The sequence below is a fragment of the Xenopus laevis genome, chromosome 1S, assembly GCF_017654675.1.
Source record: "Xenopus laevis strain J_2021 chromosome 1S, Xenopus_laevis_v10.1, whole genome shotgun sequence".
Classification (NCBI taxonomy): Eukaryota; Metazoa; Chordata; class Amphibia; order Anura; family Pipidae; genus Xenopus; species Xenopus laevis.
In genome coordinates, this window is record NC_054372.1 from 65,898,894 (window position 1) to 65,916,196 (window position 17,303).

Genomic DNA, 17,303 nt, shown 5'->3' on the forward strand with positions numbered 1-17,303 from the left:
TAAGCAAAGGTACATAGAGATGTACTGTATACTGCCCTTTTAGAGTGGGTTTTACTGGCATAGTAATGGCTTTTTGTATGTCTACAAAATTGCATTCTTACAGTTTTTTGTGGCCTGAATTATTATTATTTTTTACTGCAGGGTTTATCCATATACATCCATTGGTCCTCAGGTAAAGGACCCAACAACAGTAGTTCATGGTTGAGGCAGAATATAATGCAGAGTACTGTTATGTTATTGCAGATGCTTTAGAGAAATGGAAGGGAGAAAGTACATTAAAGAAACTGAGATGCTAATAAACAAAAAGGCAGCAATTAATTAAATGTTGAGGTGAAAAACTTTAAAATACATTTACAGACTAAATTGAGGAAGCTAAAGCAAAACTTGAAAATTGTTAATAATCTGGATATAAAAAAATACATCCATGTTAGTCCCATATTTTTACAGAAGCTCCTTGCAAAGGGAGTCCTAAAAGAAACAGTGAAGAGACTCTCTTATAATTTCATATAGAGGTGCCTCGGTCAGGGTCATTACCAAGATTAAGCCCTAGAGAAGGAGTTGCTTGATAGGGGATGGTTGACATAGTTTTAATGGGACTTCTAAAAAATCCACCATTGGGTGCCCTGTGCCTAAAAGGGCCAGTTCGGTGTTCAGGCACGTTGCCAAAGGAAAAACCAGAAGCAGCTTTAGAAGATAAGTTACGGCTAAGAGTCTGAATCTGCTCAGGTATAAAAGTTGTAGTTGTTATATGAGTATTCCTGAAGTCACTTATTTGTTCCAGAGTTTGTCGATTTGGCAAAGAATCAATGTCTAGTGGTGTTAGGTCAATTGATGAGGTGGAGAATTGTTTATGTGGACTTTCATCATCTGTGCACAAGCTGTTTACACGTCGGTGGAGATGTTCCAGGTCAATTTCTTTGTCATCCTGGAGAAAAAAAGAGGAGAGGGAAATGCACAGTATTCAGTAGGTACCTTAAATATCTGCTGCTGGGGAGTTACCATACCAGCTCACTAATACACTTTTCTAGTAAGGTCCATGTCACTTTCCAAATACATACAGATTTCCCATTCTAGAACCACTGTCCGTTACACTGATAGGAGCTACACCACCGAAGCTTCAGCATGAACATAAATCTCAAAAAATGTAACACATAAGAGCTCTAGTAAATGTTACATTGTAGCTGTATGTACTGTATACATTTAGAACGTTAATTCAAATACAATAACATTCAATTGACTTCTTTAGCATTTCAAAAAATGTATTATTTTAGGGTTTTTTTTTTAAACACATTTTTTTTAAAATCCACAAAACAGGACTGTCTCAAGCATGCTAAGGGAATTATGAGGAATCCTTCATATAATTTTGTTTTTGCAAAATATGTGAATGGCATTTGCAAGTCTTCTCACTATTTGCAAGGGTTTCACCTACAAAGTCCAAAACCCCTAACAATCGTAATTTAAAGGGATACTGTCATGGGAAAATTTTTTTTCCAAAATGAATCAGTTAATAGTGCTGCTCCAGCAGAATTCTGCACTGGAATCCATTTCTCAAAAGAGCAAACAGATTTTTTTATATTCAATTTTGAAATCGGACATGGGGCTAGACATATTGTTAATTTCCCAGCTGCCCCAAGTCATTTGATTTGTGCTCTGATAAACTTCAATCACTCTTTACTGCTGTACTGCAAGTTGGAGTGATATCACCCCCTCCCTTTTCCCCCCCAGCAGCCAAACAAAAGAACAATGGGAAGGTAACCAGATAACAGCTCCCTATCACAAGATAACAGCTGCCTAATAGATCTAAGAACAGCACTCTATAGTAAAAACCCATGTACCACTGAGACACATTCAGTTACATTGTAAAGGAAAAACAGCAGCCTGTCAGAAAGCATTTCTCTCCTAAAGTGCAGACACAAGTCACATGACCAGGGGCAGCTGGGAAATTGACAATATGTCTAGCCCAGGGGTAGGCAACCTGCGGCTCCGGAGCCTCATGCGGCTCTTCATCCTGCTTGCTGTGGCTCAGTCTTGTGGCTTTGCCTGTCACATCGTCTATGCAGCCCTCGCACCTGCTGGCGGCTTCTTGAGTGTGTGACCGCGGTAAGCTATCGGTTTGCTTACCGCGGTCGCACACTCAGGAAGCCGCAGGTGTGAGGGCTGTAAAGACGTCCCAGGAGTGACAGGCAAGACCGAGCCGCAGCAAGATGATTCATCGTGGTCCTTACCGTGGTCACACACTCAAGACAAGAGAGGGAAGATCAGCAGAATTCACATTAATCAGATGAGAACACCAGCATTTAATAGGGCTATTCAGTGTTTAATTTATTTCAATGTAGCCCTACACATACACACTGCACTTCTGTTTGTTGTATTCTGTTGTTGTAACAGTTAAGATTACAAAAAGGTTAAAATTTTATAAGCTGTGTTTTATGTTTTGCGGCTCCAGACTATTTTTCTTTAGTGAAAGAGGGGGCAAAATGGCTCTTTTGATAGTAAAGGTTGCTGACCCCTGGTCTAGCCCCATGTCAGATTTCAAAATTGAATATAAAAAAATCTGTTTGCTCTTTTGAGAAATGGATTTCAGTGCAAAATTCTGCTGGAGCAGCACTATTAACTGATGCGTTTTGAAAAAAACATGTTTGATGACAGGATCCCTTTAAGCATCCTTGGGGGAGACAGTTAAACATTCTCTGTTCTATATTATGACTGTATATAATAGATCATAATATAAGGATGATATATACTGTTCAAAAGTTTGAAATCAGTCAGAAATGTATTTTTGATCTAAACCATACTTCTAAGCTATGCAAAACTTATTTGGGGCAAAGCAGGAAGCCAGAGAACTATATTTGATGGACTGGCTGGCACAATCCCCAGACATCAACTTGGGATGCACTGAATTCAGCATTTGGTTCGGAATTAGGCCAGGATTCGTCCTTTTTCAGCAGGATTCGTATTTGGCTGAAAAAAAAAATCATGTGACTTTTTGTGCGCAGTTATCTTTGTGCCTTATTTTCCCAATTTGCATATTCAAATTATGGTTAAGATTCTGTTCAGTATTTAGCCAAATCTTTCATGAAGGATTCTGTTTTCGTCCGAATAACAAATTAGTGGATTTGGTGTATTCCTAACTTCAATCCTATCAAGCTCTTGTAAAGTCAGAAAAATATTCTCTACAAGCCAATCACACCTCAGGGAGGAACTACAGAGGACATGTCAAAAATTGACAGCTAGAATTCCAAAGCTGCAATTGCTGCAAAGAGAGATTTATTTTCTTCAGGGGTCCTTCTTCTCTTATGCCGCCTAACTTAACTTAATTGTATATCTTTAATTTATTTATGCTGTGCATACAAGTAGTGCTGTATATTTAAACACATATATAAACATCAATATACATATATACATAAAAGTGGGTGGCCGTATTCAAAAGATTACAGTAAGCTGCATGATATTCTAAAACAAATACCAATGGTTAGTGATGGACGAATTTGTCCCGTTTTGCTTCGCCGAAAAAATGCGAATTTTGACGTTCGCGTCAATTTTGATGCCAGTGTTAATGGGGGTCCGAACAATGTTGACTTGAGATGGTTTTGACGCTGCAAATTTGCGCAGCAGTTATGCAAATTTATTCGCCGGCAGCAAAACACGGAAATTCACCGCAAATAATTGGCTGGCAAATTTATTTGCCCATCGCTACCAACGGTTACTTGCAATTCGTGGAATAGTAATTAAAAGCAGCACAGTTGTTGTTATAGACTTTCATTGCTTGAATGTCTAAAAATTATCCTGTTGAATGGATTCTCTCTCTACTGTTCCAAAATGTGTCATACACTTAAGTGTTACAGAAAACTTGCCAGGGACACACAATTTTCATATGCTGCTGTGAAAACAGATTATTTTGTAGAAGGAGTACAAAACAAATTTCAGGCTGAAGCTCTTTTGTCAGGCAGTTATTGCTATTTAATGATGGGCTATTTAGTCGGTACTCCATCTTTTGAAATAAACCTGTAATCACAGCAGCTTGAAAAACGAGTACCCCTACTAACCTTTCTTCTCTGATAATTAGAAGCTGCCTATTTACACTTTTATAGTTCTAATTCAGATATTGGGGGAACACTGTAAAATTGCAATTTGCTCTAATGGCATAATAAGTTTTGTTTGTGACACCTTTGTTAAGAAAAAGAACAAACCTAATTTATTTTATGACTAAATAATAGTATGCATAATAGAGGACTGAAATGAAAAGGCAAGCAATAGAACACATTGCTTTTACTATGCGTACCATTATTGCAATAACACAGATAATGGACAAGCAGTGTCCATATACTGTACCTCTGCCTGGTTTCTAGAAATGAAAATATTTAAAAGAACAAGTTATGGTTCATTATAATCCCAACTCTGAAAAGTGTAGGGATTCGTAATTCAGCCATGCAGATAATTTATAAAGAAGTATACTTATAGTATATTATGAATTCCTTTGTATTGTAGTTCAAAGATGTTCTACTATAGAATACAGCTATTCCTCTAAAAATAACTTTCAAAAGTGCAAACTGCAGTATAACATTCTATTTAAGAACTGTAAAGCAAGCCAAGAGATACAAATATTCTTTGGAAGTTATGTTCCAAAAAAGTTAATTAATATAACCATGTTTTCAATAGTTGTATTAGCAACCAATCAGCAGGCATCATTGTTATCTGTTTACAAAGATTTGATTGGTTGCTACAAGTTGCTGAAACTCTTTGCCTTTTATTAGCTATAGGTTAAAGTGAAAAATACAATATAAAAGTATATAGCATGCATTTCCCAACCTCAAAGAAGGTGAAAAACTGAGGTGCAGTTTCTTATGTTCATTGTACTTTATACTGTTTTTACCAAGCAAGCAGGAGACAACAAAGAGTTATTTATGTAAAAGAAGGCAGTGTACAAAGAGCAACATTTAGAACAACGTCTTCTGGTCTATCTAAAGTGCTGCAGGTCTTGGCACTCACTACCCCTCGAATTCAACACTATCTGTATTGCACATCAAGGGAAGTGCAGCACTTGTTGCAATGGCAGAGAACATGACTAAAAAACTCTTATTAACTATGACTATGAGCCTAGTTGTTCCCATTTGTGCAATAAGGGGACAATAGTAGAAACATCAGATAAATATTATATAAGGGTCAGGGCACACGGTCAGATTTGGGGAGCTTAGTAGTCCGGTGACAAGTTGCCTCATAAGGAAACTTCAGGCGACTTCGGAAAACAAAACGTTCCGAGTGCCAAATCTCCACTTCTTCAGGGCGACTAATCTCCCCAACTGCCTCCCTCTGGCTGGAAAGTAAATCGCCGACGGGAGGCAGTTGGGGAGATTAGTCGACCTGAAGAAGTGGAGATTTGTCGCCAGGCGACTAATCACCCCGAATCTGAGAATGCGCCCTGACCCTAAAGGGGAGAAAGAGATTTTTTTGTTTTAGCACCTTGCGATGACTAAGATATTGTAAAGAGCAAATGAGCACTCTGTGCCCTGTACAAATGTAAATACAATCCCCAGGATCGGGTTTTATTTCCAATAAGGCTGTAGGGAAGGCAATATGCATAAAAAAGTATATAGAAAAAGAAAAAAAAAACCCCAAAACCACACAAAACATAACATCTATATTAGTAGACCACTAATTCCCGTGTTGATGACAGTAGGATGTAGTGATCATGAGTGATGTGACTCCTTTATGAAGCAGAAAAAAATATAGTGGTGAAAAAAGAATGGTTTTGGTAAAAAGAAAAATTGGCTACACATTTTCCCCCCTGTCTGTAGTTCTTTCAAAATCATTTTTTTTAATTAAGTCTTTTTTTTAAGTATACAATTATACAATGATTTCTAGTATTGATATACTGACAGAACAGAGCTCCTCAGTTATCTCTTGTACACATAAGGGATTTATGAACAAAAATATATGCATAGCAACCAGTTAGCAGTGAGTTCTGATCAGCCTACTACTGGTAAGAAAATGAGATCCAATTGGTTGCTAAGGGGGAACTGCATTTGTGCATTCCTGGTTATTTTGCAACCAATATTGCTAGTTGTTTTAGAAATAATACTTTTGAATAACAATTTTGTCAATGTGTACAAAATTCCCTAAAATTACTAAACTGGTGCTTTCTATTTGAGGTTTTATTTAGCTTTTAAGCAGACTTCACATCAGTATAGTCATGGATACCTCTTAGCAAATGATACATTTAAGTTTCTTATGGGAGACAAATAAATGGGTGCCAACACAGCTCCTGTATGTGCACAATAAGAATAATGACAAGAGTTCCTTTAGATCAAGTAAAGTCATTTAAGCTGTGGATACCATCATTGGTAATGCCAAACATGTTCGACTATTTAATAAGTCATCATGTGGTATCTTAACTCTGCACAATTACGATAATCCTTCCTCTGTATATATCGTACTTACAGTAGAGGCGGGTGGTGAATGCCTAGAACATCTTTGGTTTGTAATAATGAAAAAAAAAACCCACAAAACAATAAAAAGAACAAAAAAACAGTTGAATGTTCATTTTAACAGAACATTTTCCTCAGCTTGTGACTCTGTAGCTGTTGTGCTATCAGCATTGAACGCCAGCTGTACTGATGAGGGCTCCATTAGGCCTTGAGTTTATCAGAAGAGAATCCTGGCCACAGATGTCTGCCTGTAAATAATAAATCCTATTATGTAGAGGTGGGGATGCCAGTCTATTCTTTCAAAATGCTTGATATAAAAGTACTGCTGTGTAATGTATTGGCTGTGAGTGACTACAGATTGTGTTATTGGATTCAGCAGACTGTGTGCAAGAAGCATTGCTTGTCTAGGGTACTTAAATAGAGCAATTTATGGCATGTGTGCGCTGCAATGGTATAAACATGGGGTGGAGAATGAATGATGCAGAATTTTCACAGATTTTTTTATTAAATATAAATTCTTGTGACATGAATGAAAATAGTATTGTCAGCGCTACACAGATCAAAAGAAATATAGACATAATCAAGAGATACACAAAGAAAAATATGGGCAAAATGAATAAAAATGTAAGGACGGTAATATAAAATGCACCAATTCTTGATTGCATTTTGGCACAGAATACTATTCAGTATGATGATAAATGAATGTTATGTTAAATCATTGCCTTAATATGTGGGTATGGAAACCAGGTCTAAATAATACAAACAAAGACATTATCTATTATTTAAAAAAACACCAGGACATTTTTGCAATTCTAATTTGCACTAGAGGTGGCGGATTTAGCAATACACCATTTGGCAACCAATTGAATCACATCCTCCTCTGTGACATTCTATTCATCATGCCCAGTGAATTAACATTGCCTCTTTCTCAGGACATTTACATTCAGAATGCATACAGTGCATTGATTCGTACAGATGGAGCACTCAGTATTACAACATTTCATGCAAGAAGTTCACACATTTCTTCCTTGTGTTCCATTGGTCTCAGTGGAAGGCCCTCCTGTGAAAAACATCAGAATTATCATGCTTTATAATTGCAATACCGGACACTCCATCTGTACCTTTAACAAATATATAGAGTTTTTAGTGGATGCACAGTATATATAGTCAACCAATAAATCTTGGGGTTATGTAAAGTATAAAACACCAAAGACAAGAAGTCAGCATTAACCAATCTATTTCTTAACTAGGCACACATGCAACCTACTGTCCATCTGGCAAATAGAACTTCTAGAAGTAATAACACCCCCAGGATAAAAAAATATAAAAAGCCTTTATTGCAGAAGGGGTATGACTTCAGATGTTTGTTTTAGGCCACCAGTGGCAGTTCTTTAAAGGGCATGTAAAGTCTAAAATAGAATAAGGCTAGAAATGCTGTATTTTGTATTCTAAATATAAATATGAACTTACTTAGGGATCATCATAAACAAAGCTGCTTGAGTTCTGCATGGCTGGGAAGTAAGGTGGGGGCTCCCCCTGCTGTTCATAAGTATGATTGTTTCCCTGCTCAGCAGTTAGGGACCATCTGACAATTCCTATGCACAGCAGTAAATGAAGGGAGAATTTCACTGCATACAGTCAGATTTCTTATAAAAATGGTACACATTTTTTAATTAAAGTATAATGGAGATAGATTTCTTTTTCATTAAAGAAAGTAAAAATGGGATTTTATTGTTTTGCCTTTACATGCCCTTTATGTTTTTACAAAACTTGAACATAGGCCAGTAGTGGTGTTAATTCCAGAAATTGGCCTTTCTGCAAGCTAGCTATTAGTGACCTGAAATGTCTTGACTGGCTGAGATCATATCCCTTTCTGCTTTTAAATATTTTATCCTGGGTGGTGGTGTTTATGCTACAAATTCTGTAAAGTATAAACTCTCATGAACTCTGGTCTTTGTGGCTGATGAGCAACGGCTACAATGTAAAATGAAAGGTTCCATTTACTTAATGATATTTCTGGTTTTCCAAGAAAGCCCTACGGAAGCTGTTGATGCCATCACTTGATGAGTAGTAATGGCTCCATAATATAGTTGAACTAATTTATTATTTAAAGCAGGAGTTCAGATATCAAAAAAAAGTGTTTTTTAACCGACTGGCTCATGCTGGATCTGCAGTCATTTGAAGTTTTAATGGGTTGTGATTAAATGATTTAAAAGATTATAACTGTTTAAAAATCTACAGGGGCATCTTTGAATTGGAAGGAATAGAGAGGGCATGTATACACAATTTATTAAGGTATGTGAAGTAATATGCACTCCTACATGGTGGCTAATGCTTCCATCCTGCCACTTCTGATAAATGGTGTCCAACCACAACTATAGCCAATAGGGAACCATACAGGACCTAGTGGTAGCTCTAGGGTTCCCATAGCATGTTGCAGCATTAGTTCCACCAGACTAGCGCTCAGTGAATCGGATGCAAACTCTGTGTTAGGCAGTAGGAATAATCCAAGAAAATAACATGCATCCCCATGCCTCCTGAAAAACTGCAGAGGCAATTACATATATATAAATCAAGTTGTAACAAAGTGTAGAAATATCAGCAAAAATATTTATAAAGGAAAGTCGCTGTTCAAAAGAAGATCCTTTCAATGTAACGTTTTTTTATCAGCTTCTTCTAAAAATATGTAACTGTGCAATAATATGTCATCACATAATGTTCTGTTTGTTCACATTTGGATCAAGTTATTATAAAGCTTGTGCTACCAGATTGAATATCAGATGAGACGTGTTAAATTGTACACTACAAGCACTAAAAATCTGTGCAGCATATTCTGTACTAATAATGAAGCCGTTTGTCTCCTGCCACATGGTCGGTCTCTAAGTGAGGCTAAAAGGACATCTGGTGTTAGAGAATCTGATGCAAACTGGTATAAAAAAAGCATCTTTTTATAATGTTGGCTGTGCTGTTCTTTTCGTGCTGCCTAAGAACTGTATTTTTTGGTTCTGATTTAGGTGCAACAGCATGGGCCGTAGTAGTCCTACAGGCCGTAGTAGTAGGGTTTCTGACTCAGTATAAAGTTTTTATTCAGACTCCTGGACATGGTAGTACAAGAATTAGATTATTAGATATGGGACTTTAAAATAAACCATCATTTTTTATAGCTTAAAATGCTCTGAACTGGCAAATGTAAAATAGATATATAACTATAGCTGTTTTACTCTAGTTTGTAAGTACACTTATCGACCTCTTCTATAACATTTTTGGTATGAAAATGTATCTGAAATGGACTGTACATAGTCTCAACAATGAATATGGTAATGTTAAAATTAGTTAATATTCAAGCTGAGCTTATCATATAGTTTCCCCTGCTATGGTAGCAAGGCTATGAAAAGAGAAAGAACTGCAGTTTACTATTAGTGGTAATTTTAGTTGCAGTGATTCCTGATCTGAACTGAAATACTGACCTTTTTAATATGTTTAGATAATTGTCTCTAATTATTGTGTCATTTGTCTTTTATAGATGTGATTTATGCCTTAATCATTTTGATTTAACTGAAAATGTATTTGTTTCTTTCTCACCGTGTTTGAGTCAAATAACAAAAAGCACGTAATAAATGGGAACCAGAGATAATTCAAATGATAATAGCTGCTATTGTTTCTATACAAATGTCATGATTCTGAGCATCTGTTTACGTCTTCCGTTCTGGCTCCAAGTTGGAATTTGGCAGTATAGCTAAAAGATACAGTGGATTATTGAAAAGACCAAAATGTACTCTATTTTCTTGGCTGAATTTGAAATGAGTAATTCATCACATTTTTTAAATATTTGATTCATCTGACCTACTTTGCAGTTGGATAGTTGAATGTGCAGTATACCAAGAAATATATTTCATTTTCTGTTCTTTAAACCACAACTCAAGGAAAAGCGAGGATTCAATATTTCATATTAGATGAGGTTGCCAATCATGCTATGAGTGACAATTTCAACCACTGTATTTGTAAACTGTTTCCAAATAGAGAGTTGATGTGATAATATCTGTAAAACAGTCAGGCTAATTTATGGAACATCTATTGACCTTTTGCAACTGATCAGCAGTTACATTAATAAAAACGTATTACATAAAATATGTAATCATATCCTTACTTTAATGTAGGGGCAAGAGGGTTGGAATAAAGATGTGCAAATCAGGCATGCGTTTGCACAAGCAAATTTGCCCAGAAATTTGCATAGTTTAAATTGTCATGATTCTTACTGAATCAGGCAATTTCATTGGCTCTTATCTATGCAGAACAAGGGCTTGTGTTAATTATGGCCATAGACAAGTTGGTGTGAAGAGACCGCAACACTCTCCTAAAAATCTCCATTGAGAAAATCCCAAGAACTGAAACCTCTTCTACTCTGGAAGTAAAGAAGAATCAAGTTTAGTCATCTAGTTTGGTTTAGTAACTTTTGCTATATATTTTGTGAGAATCAAGAATTCAAAGTCAAAGTAAACACAAATAAAACTTCGTATATAATCACAGAGTATAAATAGTTACCTCTTTTGATGGCACACGCGAACCTTTTTTCTTGCTCCACCACGTCTCCACCATTGCTATGAAGCAGGATAGCACAATGCCTGCTGCTAAGATGCAAAACACCCCAGCAAAACTTTTAATATCCAGGGCACTTCCCTTATGTTTAGTGTCCATTGAAGAATGAAGATCACATTGTCCATTCCTTGGCCACCATTTATGTTTAAAAATATCCATGTCTCCATTTTGCTGGAGTTCAAGGATCCTGCAGGAACAGCACAAACACAGCAGAAATAAATAAATTGTACAAATGACATTGGACCTATAAATATTCCAATTTTGCATTTAAACACATACTAGCAAACTATCTACAGTTGAGAAAAAAAACTATGAAAGTGAAGGTAATTTTTGAGCCTGCTGACATTTCTGAATAATCCACAAGGTGGCGGCCTTTCTACACTATTTGTTTATGCTACATAGAAGCCTGAAGATAAAAGGCTGGCAATTATTGATCTTCCAGGCTGAAAATAAGTATTTTACTCAGTGCTATTTAATGTTTTATTTTAAATTCAAACAATTATCCATGTTGTAATACCCTTGATAATATCAGTGTAAAAATCCTTAGTTCAGTAAGTTCCAGACCATGGTAAGTTAGGCTAGAAAATTACTCACAAGTGAACAGTTACATCCCCCATTGGGTTTTCATAGCTCATGTAATATAGAGTAAGGCAGAATGCCCATTTCTCACTCGGCACCTTTCTCTCAATCACTTAAGGCACTGCAAACTTGAAAGTGGCAAAGTAATTGCCTACCACTTAGCACTCGGGTAATTCAATTGTTCTAAAATGAGCATAATCTCCGCCTAGGAAAGGCATAAAATGTTATAGGGAGTGTTGTCATTTCTGTCTAGCTGCTGCTTGTAGCTCTTTATAGCACAATGACAGCTGTTGTTCAAAAGGGATTTGTCCTGTTTATTTAAAATCATCTGTGCTTGGGTAAAACATGCTACCTCGGAACATTATTCAATTGCATGCAAGCTATCAGGAACCTGGCTACTAAATGAGAACATAAACAAATACATCATAGCTTATATTTAAATTGCATGGTACTAGAGTAATATATTGCAAGTCCCCATAATGCCGAACGTTATTGTAAGTTACCTTATGATATTTGGGGTATCATTTGAAATGTTCTTTTTTTCTGGTGTTTCTTTCCTAGGGATGACCAGAAAGACACAGGCATGCCTGTCACTAACTCAACTAAGGATATATGTGGGTAGGCTTGAGAAGACACGTAGGTGCCTTAACTGCACATCATTTTTAGTGAGGAAAAGCAATACAAAAGTGCTGGGTAAATTACCACCTAGGAATGCGATTTTGTGCTCTTGTGTCTGGGACATTGGTAAACGCCAATGATTAACATAGAGACTGATAGGGTGGTACAAGAAATTAAAGGAACAGTTCAGTGTAAAAATAAAAACTGGGTAAATAGATAGGCTGTGTAAAATAAAACAATGTTTCTAATATAGTCAGTTAGGCAAAAATTTAATGTATAAAGGCTGGAGTGACTGGATGTGCAACATAATAGCCAGAACACTACTTCCTGCTTTTCAGCTTGCTTGGTTTACACTGACTGGTTACCAGGCCGTAACCAATCAGGGACTTAAGGGGGGGGGGCACATGGGTCATATCTGTTGCTTTTGAATCTGAGCTGAATGATGAGGATCAATTGCAAACTCACTGAACAATTATGTACCATGTGGCCCCCCTTCAAGTCGCTGACTAACTCTGAATTATAGAGCTGAAATGCCGGAAATCGTGTTCTGGCTATTATGTTACACATCCAAAATAACTCAATGGTCTCCTTAGATACAATCAATAAGCAAATCACTTTGGACTAAGAGACATATCTAAAATATACAGTATCTGTCTTTTACCAACTATGTAACAGTCAATCCCAGTGAAGCTTAGTATGCAGCGACTCCATTGTGCCCTCTGTTTCATCAATAGTCATTACAGATTACAGATGAAAGGAAATTCACCAATGAAAATTTTGCTGACCAGTAATCATAGACCCAAAATAATTGACCAGTAAGAATACTGCTTTACAAGCACTTATGTTATGGAGAATATTGTGTATAAAAACAATGTAGTATGGACACTGGACACTGATTTCATGATCAAAACACTGCAGTTCGAAGTATTAAAGAACATATGAGCAGATTCCCTAAAGGGCGAAGTGGCTAACGCTAGCGTCAATTCACTAGCGTTACTGCCACCGGGACTTTGCTGATTTCCTAACAGGCACAGTATGTTGGGATGTGTAGTCTCTTTAGCTAAAGCTCTTGGTAGGCCAAAAAGCTGTGTTATCTTTCTATGCGATCTACAGTGCTGAAAAACTATTGATTAATATCCAACATGAATGATTATTATAGTTATTATAGTCTAGAACACATCTGCTTGTCAATCACATCTACAATCTACTGTACCTTACCTCTAGCATCATAATTGGCTGCTTCTGGATAACCCCTTTCTCTGAATTTTTGACACATTAACCCTTGGTGCTTTAAACTTTCATCTGGGCCACTTATTATTCTGTTAACTTTAGTTAACTGACTTACAGGTATAGATTTCTTCACATGTTTAGGTGGTATCTCTTATAATGAAGAAGTTGTTATTGGACTGTTACATCAGCCCAAATAAAGAAAGAAACAAAACCCCCAGAGACATTTTTGGGTTGTAGATCAGTGGGGATGTCACCTTGTCTTAGCTGTAAGCAGTGTCCTTATGTGCTTAAAGGTAAGGATTTTTTACATCCAGAAGCAGGTTATATTGTACATTTATGGGCTCACTTCACTTGTGTTCCAAAATATGTTATTTATGTGTTGGTCTATTCGTGTGGCCTCATCTATACAGGTGAGACCACGCACATGATCAAATCACATATATCCCAACATAGGTCTTCCATAAATTTGGGTAATATGAATTTACCTGTTTCAAGGCATTTTACAGAAAATGTTTTCAAAGTAGTTCCTCCATTGAAGAATAGAGGGGATAGAGAACCTAATGGAATAAATAGAAACATATGACCTGTATATTTTCCTTTAATTTGTTGTGATTCGATTTACTAAATACTATTTTTTGTGTACATTGTTAGCCATTATTTCCGTAATGGTAGTGGTAACATATATAAAATATAATGAGGTCAAAACATGTATATATTATAATTGCTGAATAATGTGCGGAAAGTTTAATGTGAAGTCACTTGCAGTGAGTCTCTTTAAAAGCGCTCCACCATGCAGATACATGTGTACTATTTTTTGGCATGACAAAGGCCAGGTTGAATGCCCCATATGTAGCCTGTGTTTTAAATATATTTTTAACTTAATAAACTTTTTTTTTTTTTACAAATTGTGAGTGCTGCCTTATTGATTTCTTAATATGTAAGAGAAGGGTATAGGCAGCCCCCTATGTTTAAACTTTAGATATTGGAGAGTGCTACTACCAGTTGTCTTTCAATATATTTCATGTAAATAGTTATTCCAGTCACTTGATGGTGCTTTTAGGTAAGGAAATCCCTTGACGAGGTTCTAGAGTAGGTTCTTCTCTATGTCATTTAGGAGGAAATTCCTTAGCTTACTGTATCTATAAGGGGGTAGTGCTCTACATTCTCTTTGGCTGATGTCAAAAGGCTTTTGGAATACAACAGAGATTGTTCCAGTGCATGTTACTTAATGCAGGGAGGGTTTTATTACTTAATGCAGTGAGTGTTGCTTAGCAATGTGATGTCATGTTTGACCTGTAACCCTGTGTGATTTGCTTCTTTCTCTTACTGTGTGTGTATTCTCTCTAAGAAATTTCCTGTTGCAGGCATGTTATGGTGAAGTGTTTCTACTGAGTTCTATAAAGCAATCAAGTTACTGTACAAACAGAAGTTGGTGTGTCTGTCCTCACTTACAAAGAAGCTGCACATGCAGTTCAGATCAGCATTCTCCTAACAATGGCAAGGCTGAATCACTCCAGGGAGAACGCGGTTAGCCACACTGAGTGAGGTGCCAAATATTTAGGTTAGCTAATGACAGATCAGACCCATGAAGTTCACTGTAGGTGATAAGAGATATTGATAGTCCAGCTAGTAGAGCAGCTAAGGTTCCAAAGAGGAGAAAAGAAAGGGCCAGCACCCCTGAGTAGTGATGGGCGAATAAATTAGCCTGGCTCAAATTCGCTGCCAATTTTAGAGTTTCGCCGCCAGCGAATAAATTCGCAAAACTCCAGCTCGTGTCAAAATCGACGTGCATCAACACTATTCAGACGTCCATTAACGCCGGCGTCAAAATTAATGGGAGTGACTTTTCTACTCCTGTGTTGATAACCTGTGAATAACAGATGAGAAAAGACAAAGGAAAGGGCCCAGCAGCCTGGGAACCCTTGTTCTGTTTTATGGATAACATAAATTGATTTACAACATTCAGTGCTGGTGACTGTAAATTAAGCTGCTATTGTGATAATGCAAGATAATATGAACCTCCAGTTTATTCTCCTCTAAGCGTGTATCTACAAGTTGCCCTCTCCTCTGTGATGGTGGTGTGTTCTCTTGAGGGTTAATTTGACCATTTACTTCAAAAGTTAATGTTTGCCATCACCGATCCAGTGCTTGTTAGAGATCATCAAAATATTATCAGAAAGTATGGATAATTTATCAGTTGATGCTTGTAATTTCAATTCTGATGCATTTTGCCGCCATGTTACATGTGATAATACAATATCTACAATTAAATTGAAACTACCCGACAGTTTCTCATTTATTTTATACTGTATATAAGTTCAGGTAAATGAGTGCAGCCCTAAACATTGTTGTGAATCAGTAGAAAAGAAGAAGGCCTATTCGGAGGCACAAATCTTCACTCACAAAGCACTATAACGACATTCTCTGTTTAGCTTTAGTTCTTTAGAATCTTTAATTCAAATAAATAAGTGATTGAATCATTCATTAAATTATGATTACATGTCAAATAATATTTTGTATATCATAATGTAGTGTTGGCTCATACAAAAGAGCCCGTATACAGAACTTGCTCATAGAAATGCCTACAATTTGAGTTGTCAAACGGTAAAATGGTGTATCTATGGAGTTGCTGTGTCTAGAGAACTTTAATTATTGTCTATTTTGTATTTTTACATTAGCAGTAAAAGTCAAGGACTTATTAACAGAAATAGCAGGCATTATCTTTTGTAAAATGTAATCTAGGCTTCAAATAAATAGATAATCAGTGTAATGAAAGCTAGCGAGGGACATTCGAGGGAGCAGAAGGAAGGTACCATACTGAGAAATGAGGTATAATTGGAATTGAAATGTGTACAGCTTGGTTAACGTGTAAAATGTCAGAGTTCATCTTAAGTATATAAAGTAGTGTTATTTTCATTACAAACAAAAGAAACATGCTCCAGGTGACAAGATGATGACTTTGCACTCTGTATTAAAATGTATTTGAAAAAATAAAAGCACATGAAAAAAAACTATTAATATTTAGTGTCAACTACGCCAATTTATTAACCTGAAAATAGACACTCCAGTTATAGCTGTTATATCATGAGACTTGTGTGCACAGATGTGACCATTAAACTGATACAGTCATATGATCGTAAAGCTTCCACCAGCCTAGTAATCCATAGCAACCAATGGGTTTCAAATCTGCAACTTCTGATTCTATTTAAGAGACACAATGATGCTTGTAAGATAAATGTGTTATGATTTAAATGACCATACTAAGTGCTAGTCTGCCAAAAGAAAATTAGATTGTGTAGCGCTATAGTAAATTGAGTGCACCTTACTCTACTATAAGCTTCACTCCCAGTACATATGCTCCGGATGAGACCTTAAAACCCGAGGGAGTGAGCCTTCCAAGCGATGTGGAAGCAGGGTGTAGTGCAACTGTAACTGTAATCAGGGTGCAAAGAATTGGGCACCAGTGGTTCTTATAACTTGACCATAGAACAGATTTATTGAGCATAATATACAATCCTCATAAATAACATTGCAGGTTCATACAGTACATTGAATAGGCAGTACTCACAACACCTTTGGTCAGTATGATTCTCCTCAGAGATAGGAACAATACATGCAGCTTTGAGGAGGTACACCCAGCTTTCAGCCTTTTCCCTAAGTGGAATCTGAGGGGAATCTATCTACCCTAGGTCTGTACACTTAGTCCCTACTTCTGAGCACTGAGTACCCTGGGAGTTTAATCCCACTACAATCCTCGTAGGAGCCTCAAGCTGCTCAGCTAAATGATCTGACTGACTGTCACTCCTAGAGTGATCTATAAGGGTGAGTAGCCTATTCTTACTAGACCTGACCTGT

The 17,303-nt window shown here is 36.7% G+C and overlaps 1 protein-coding gene across 2 annotated transcripts in view; it reads right to left on the bottom strand.

Moving 5' to 3' along the window:
• Positions 1–379: 379 nt before the first annotated feature.
• Positions 380–17,303, bottom strand: part of LOC108704460 (glutamate receptor ionotropic, delta-2-like) — a 599,719-nt gene continuing 582,795 nt past the window's right edge. Inside the window, exons 15-16 of one of the 2 annotated variants that reach the window (XM_041579681.1) lie at positions 10,968–11,208; positions 380–925 (exon numbers count right to left, since the gene is read on the bottom strand). In XM_041579681.1, the coding sequence (XP_041435615.1) occupies positions 503–925; positions 10,968–11,208 (664 nt within the window). In that variant the 3' untranslated portion in view covers positions 380–502. Of the gene's footprint in view, positions 926–7,135; positions 7,486–10,967; positions 11,209–17,303 lie in introns of those variants that run through there. The other variant, XM_041579682.1, reaches the window with a different exon arrangement.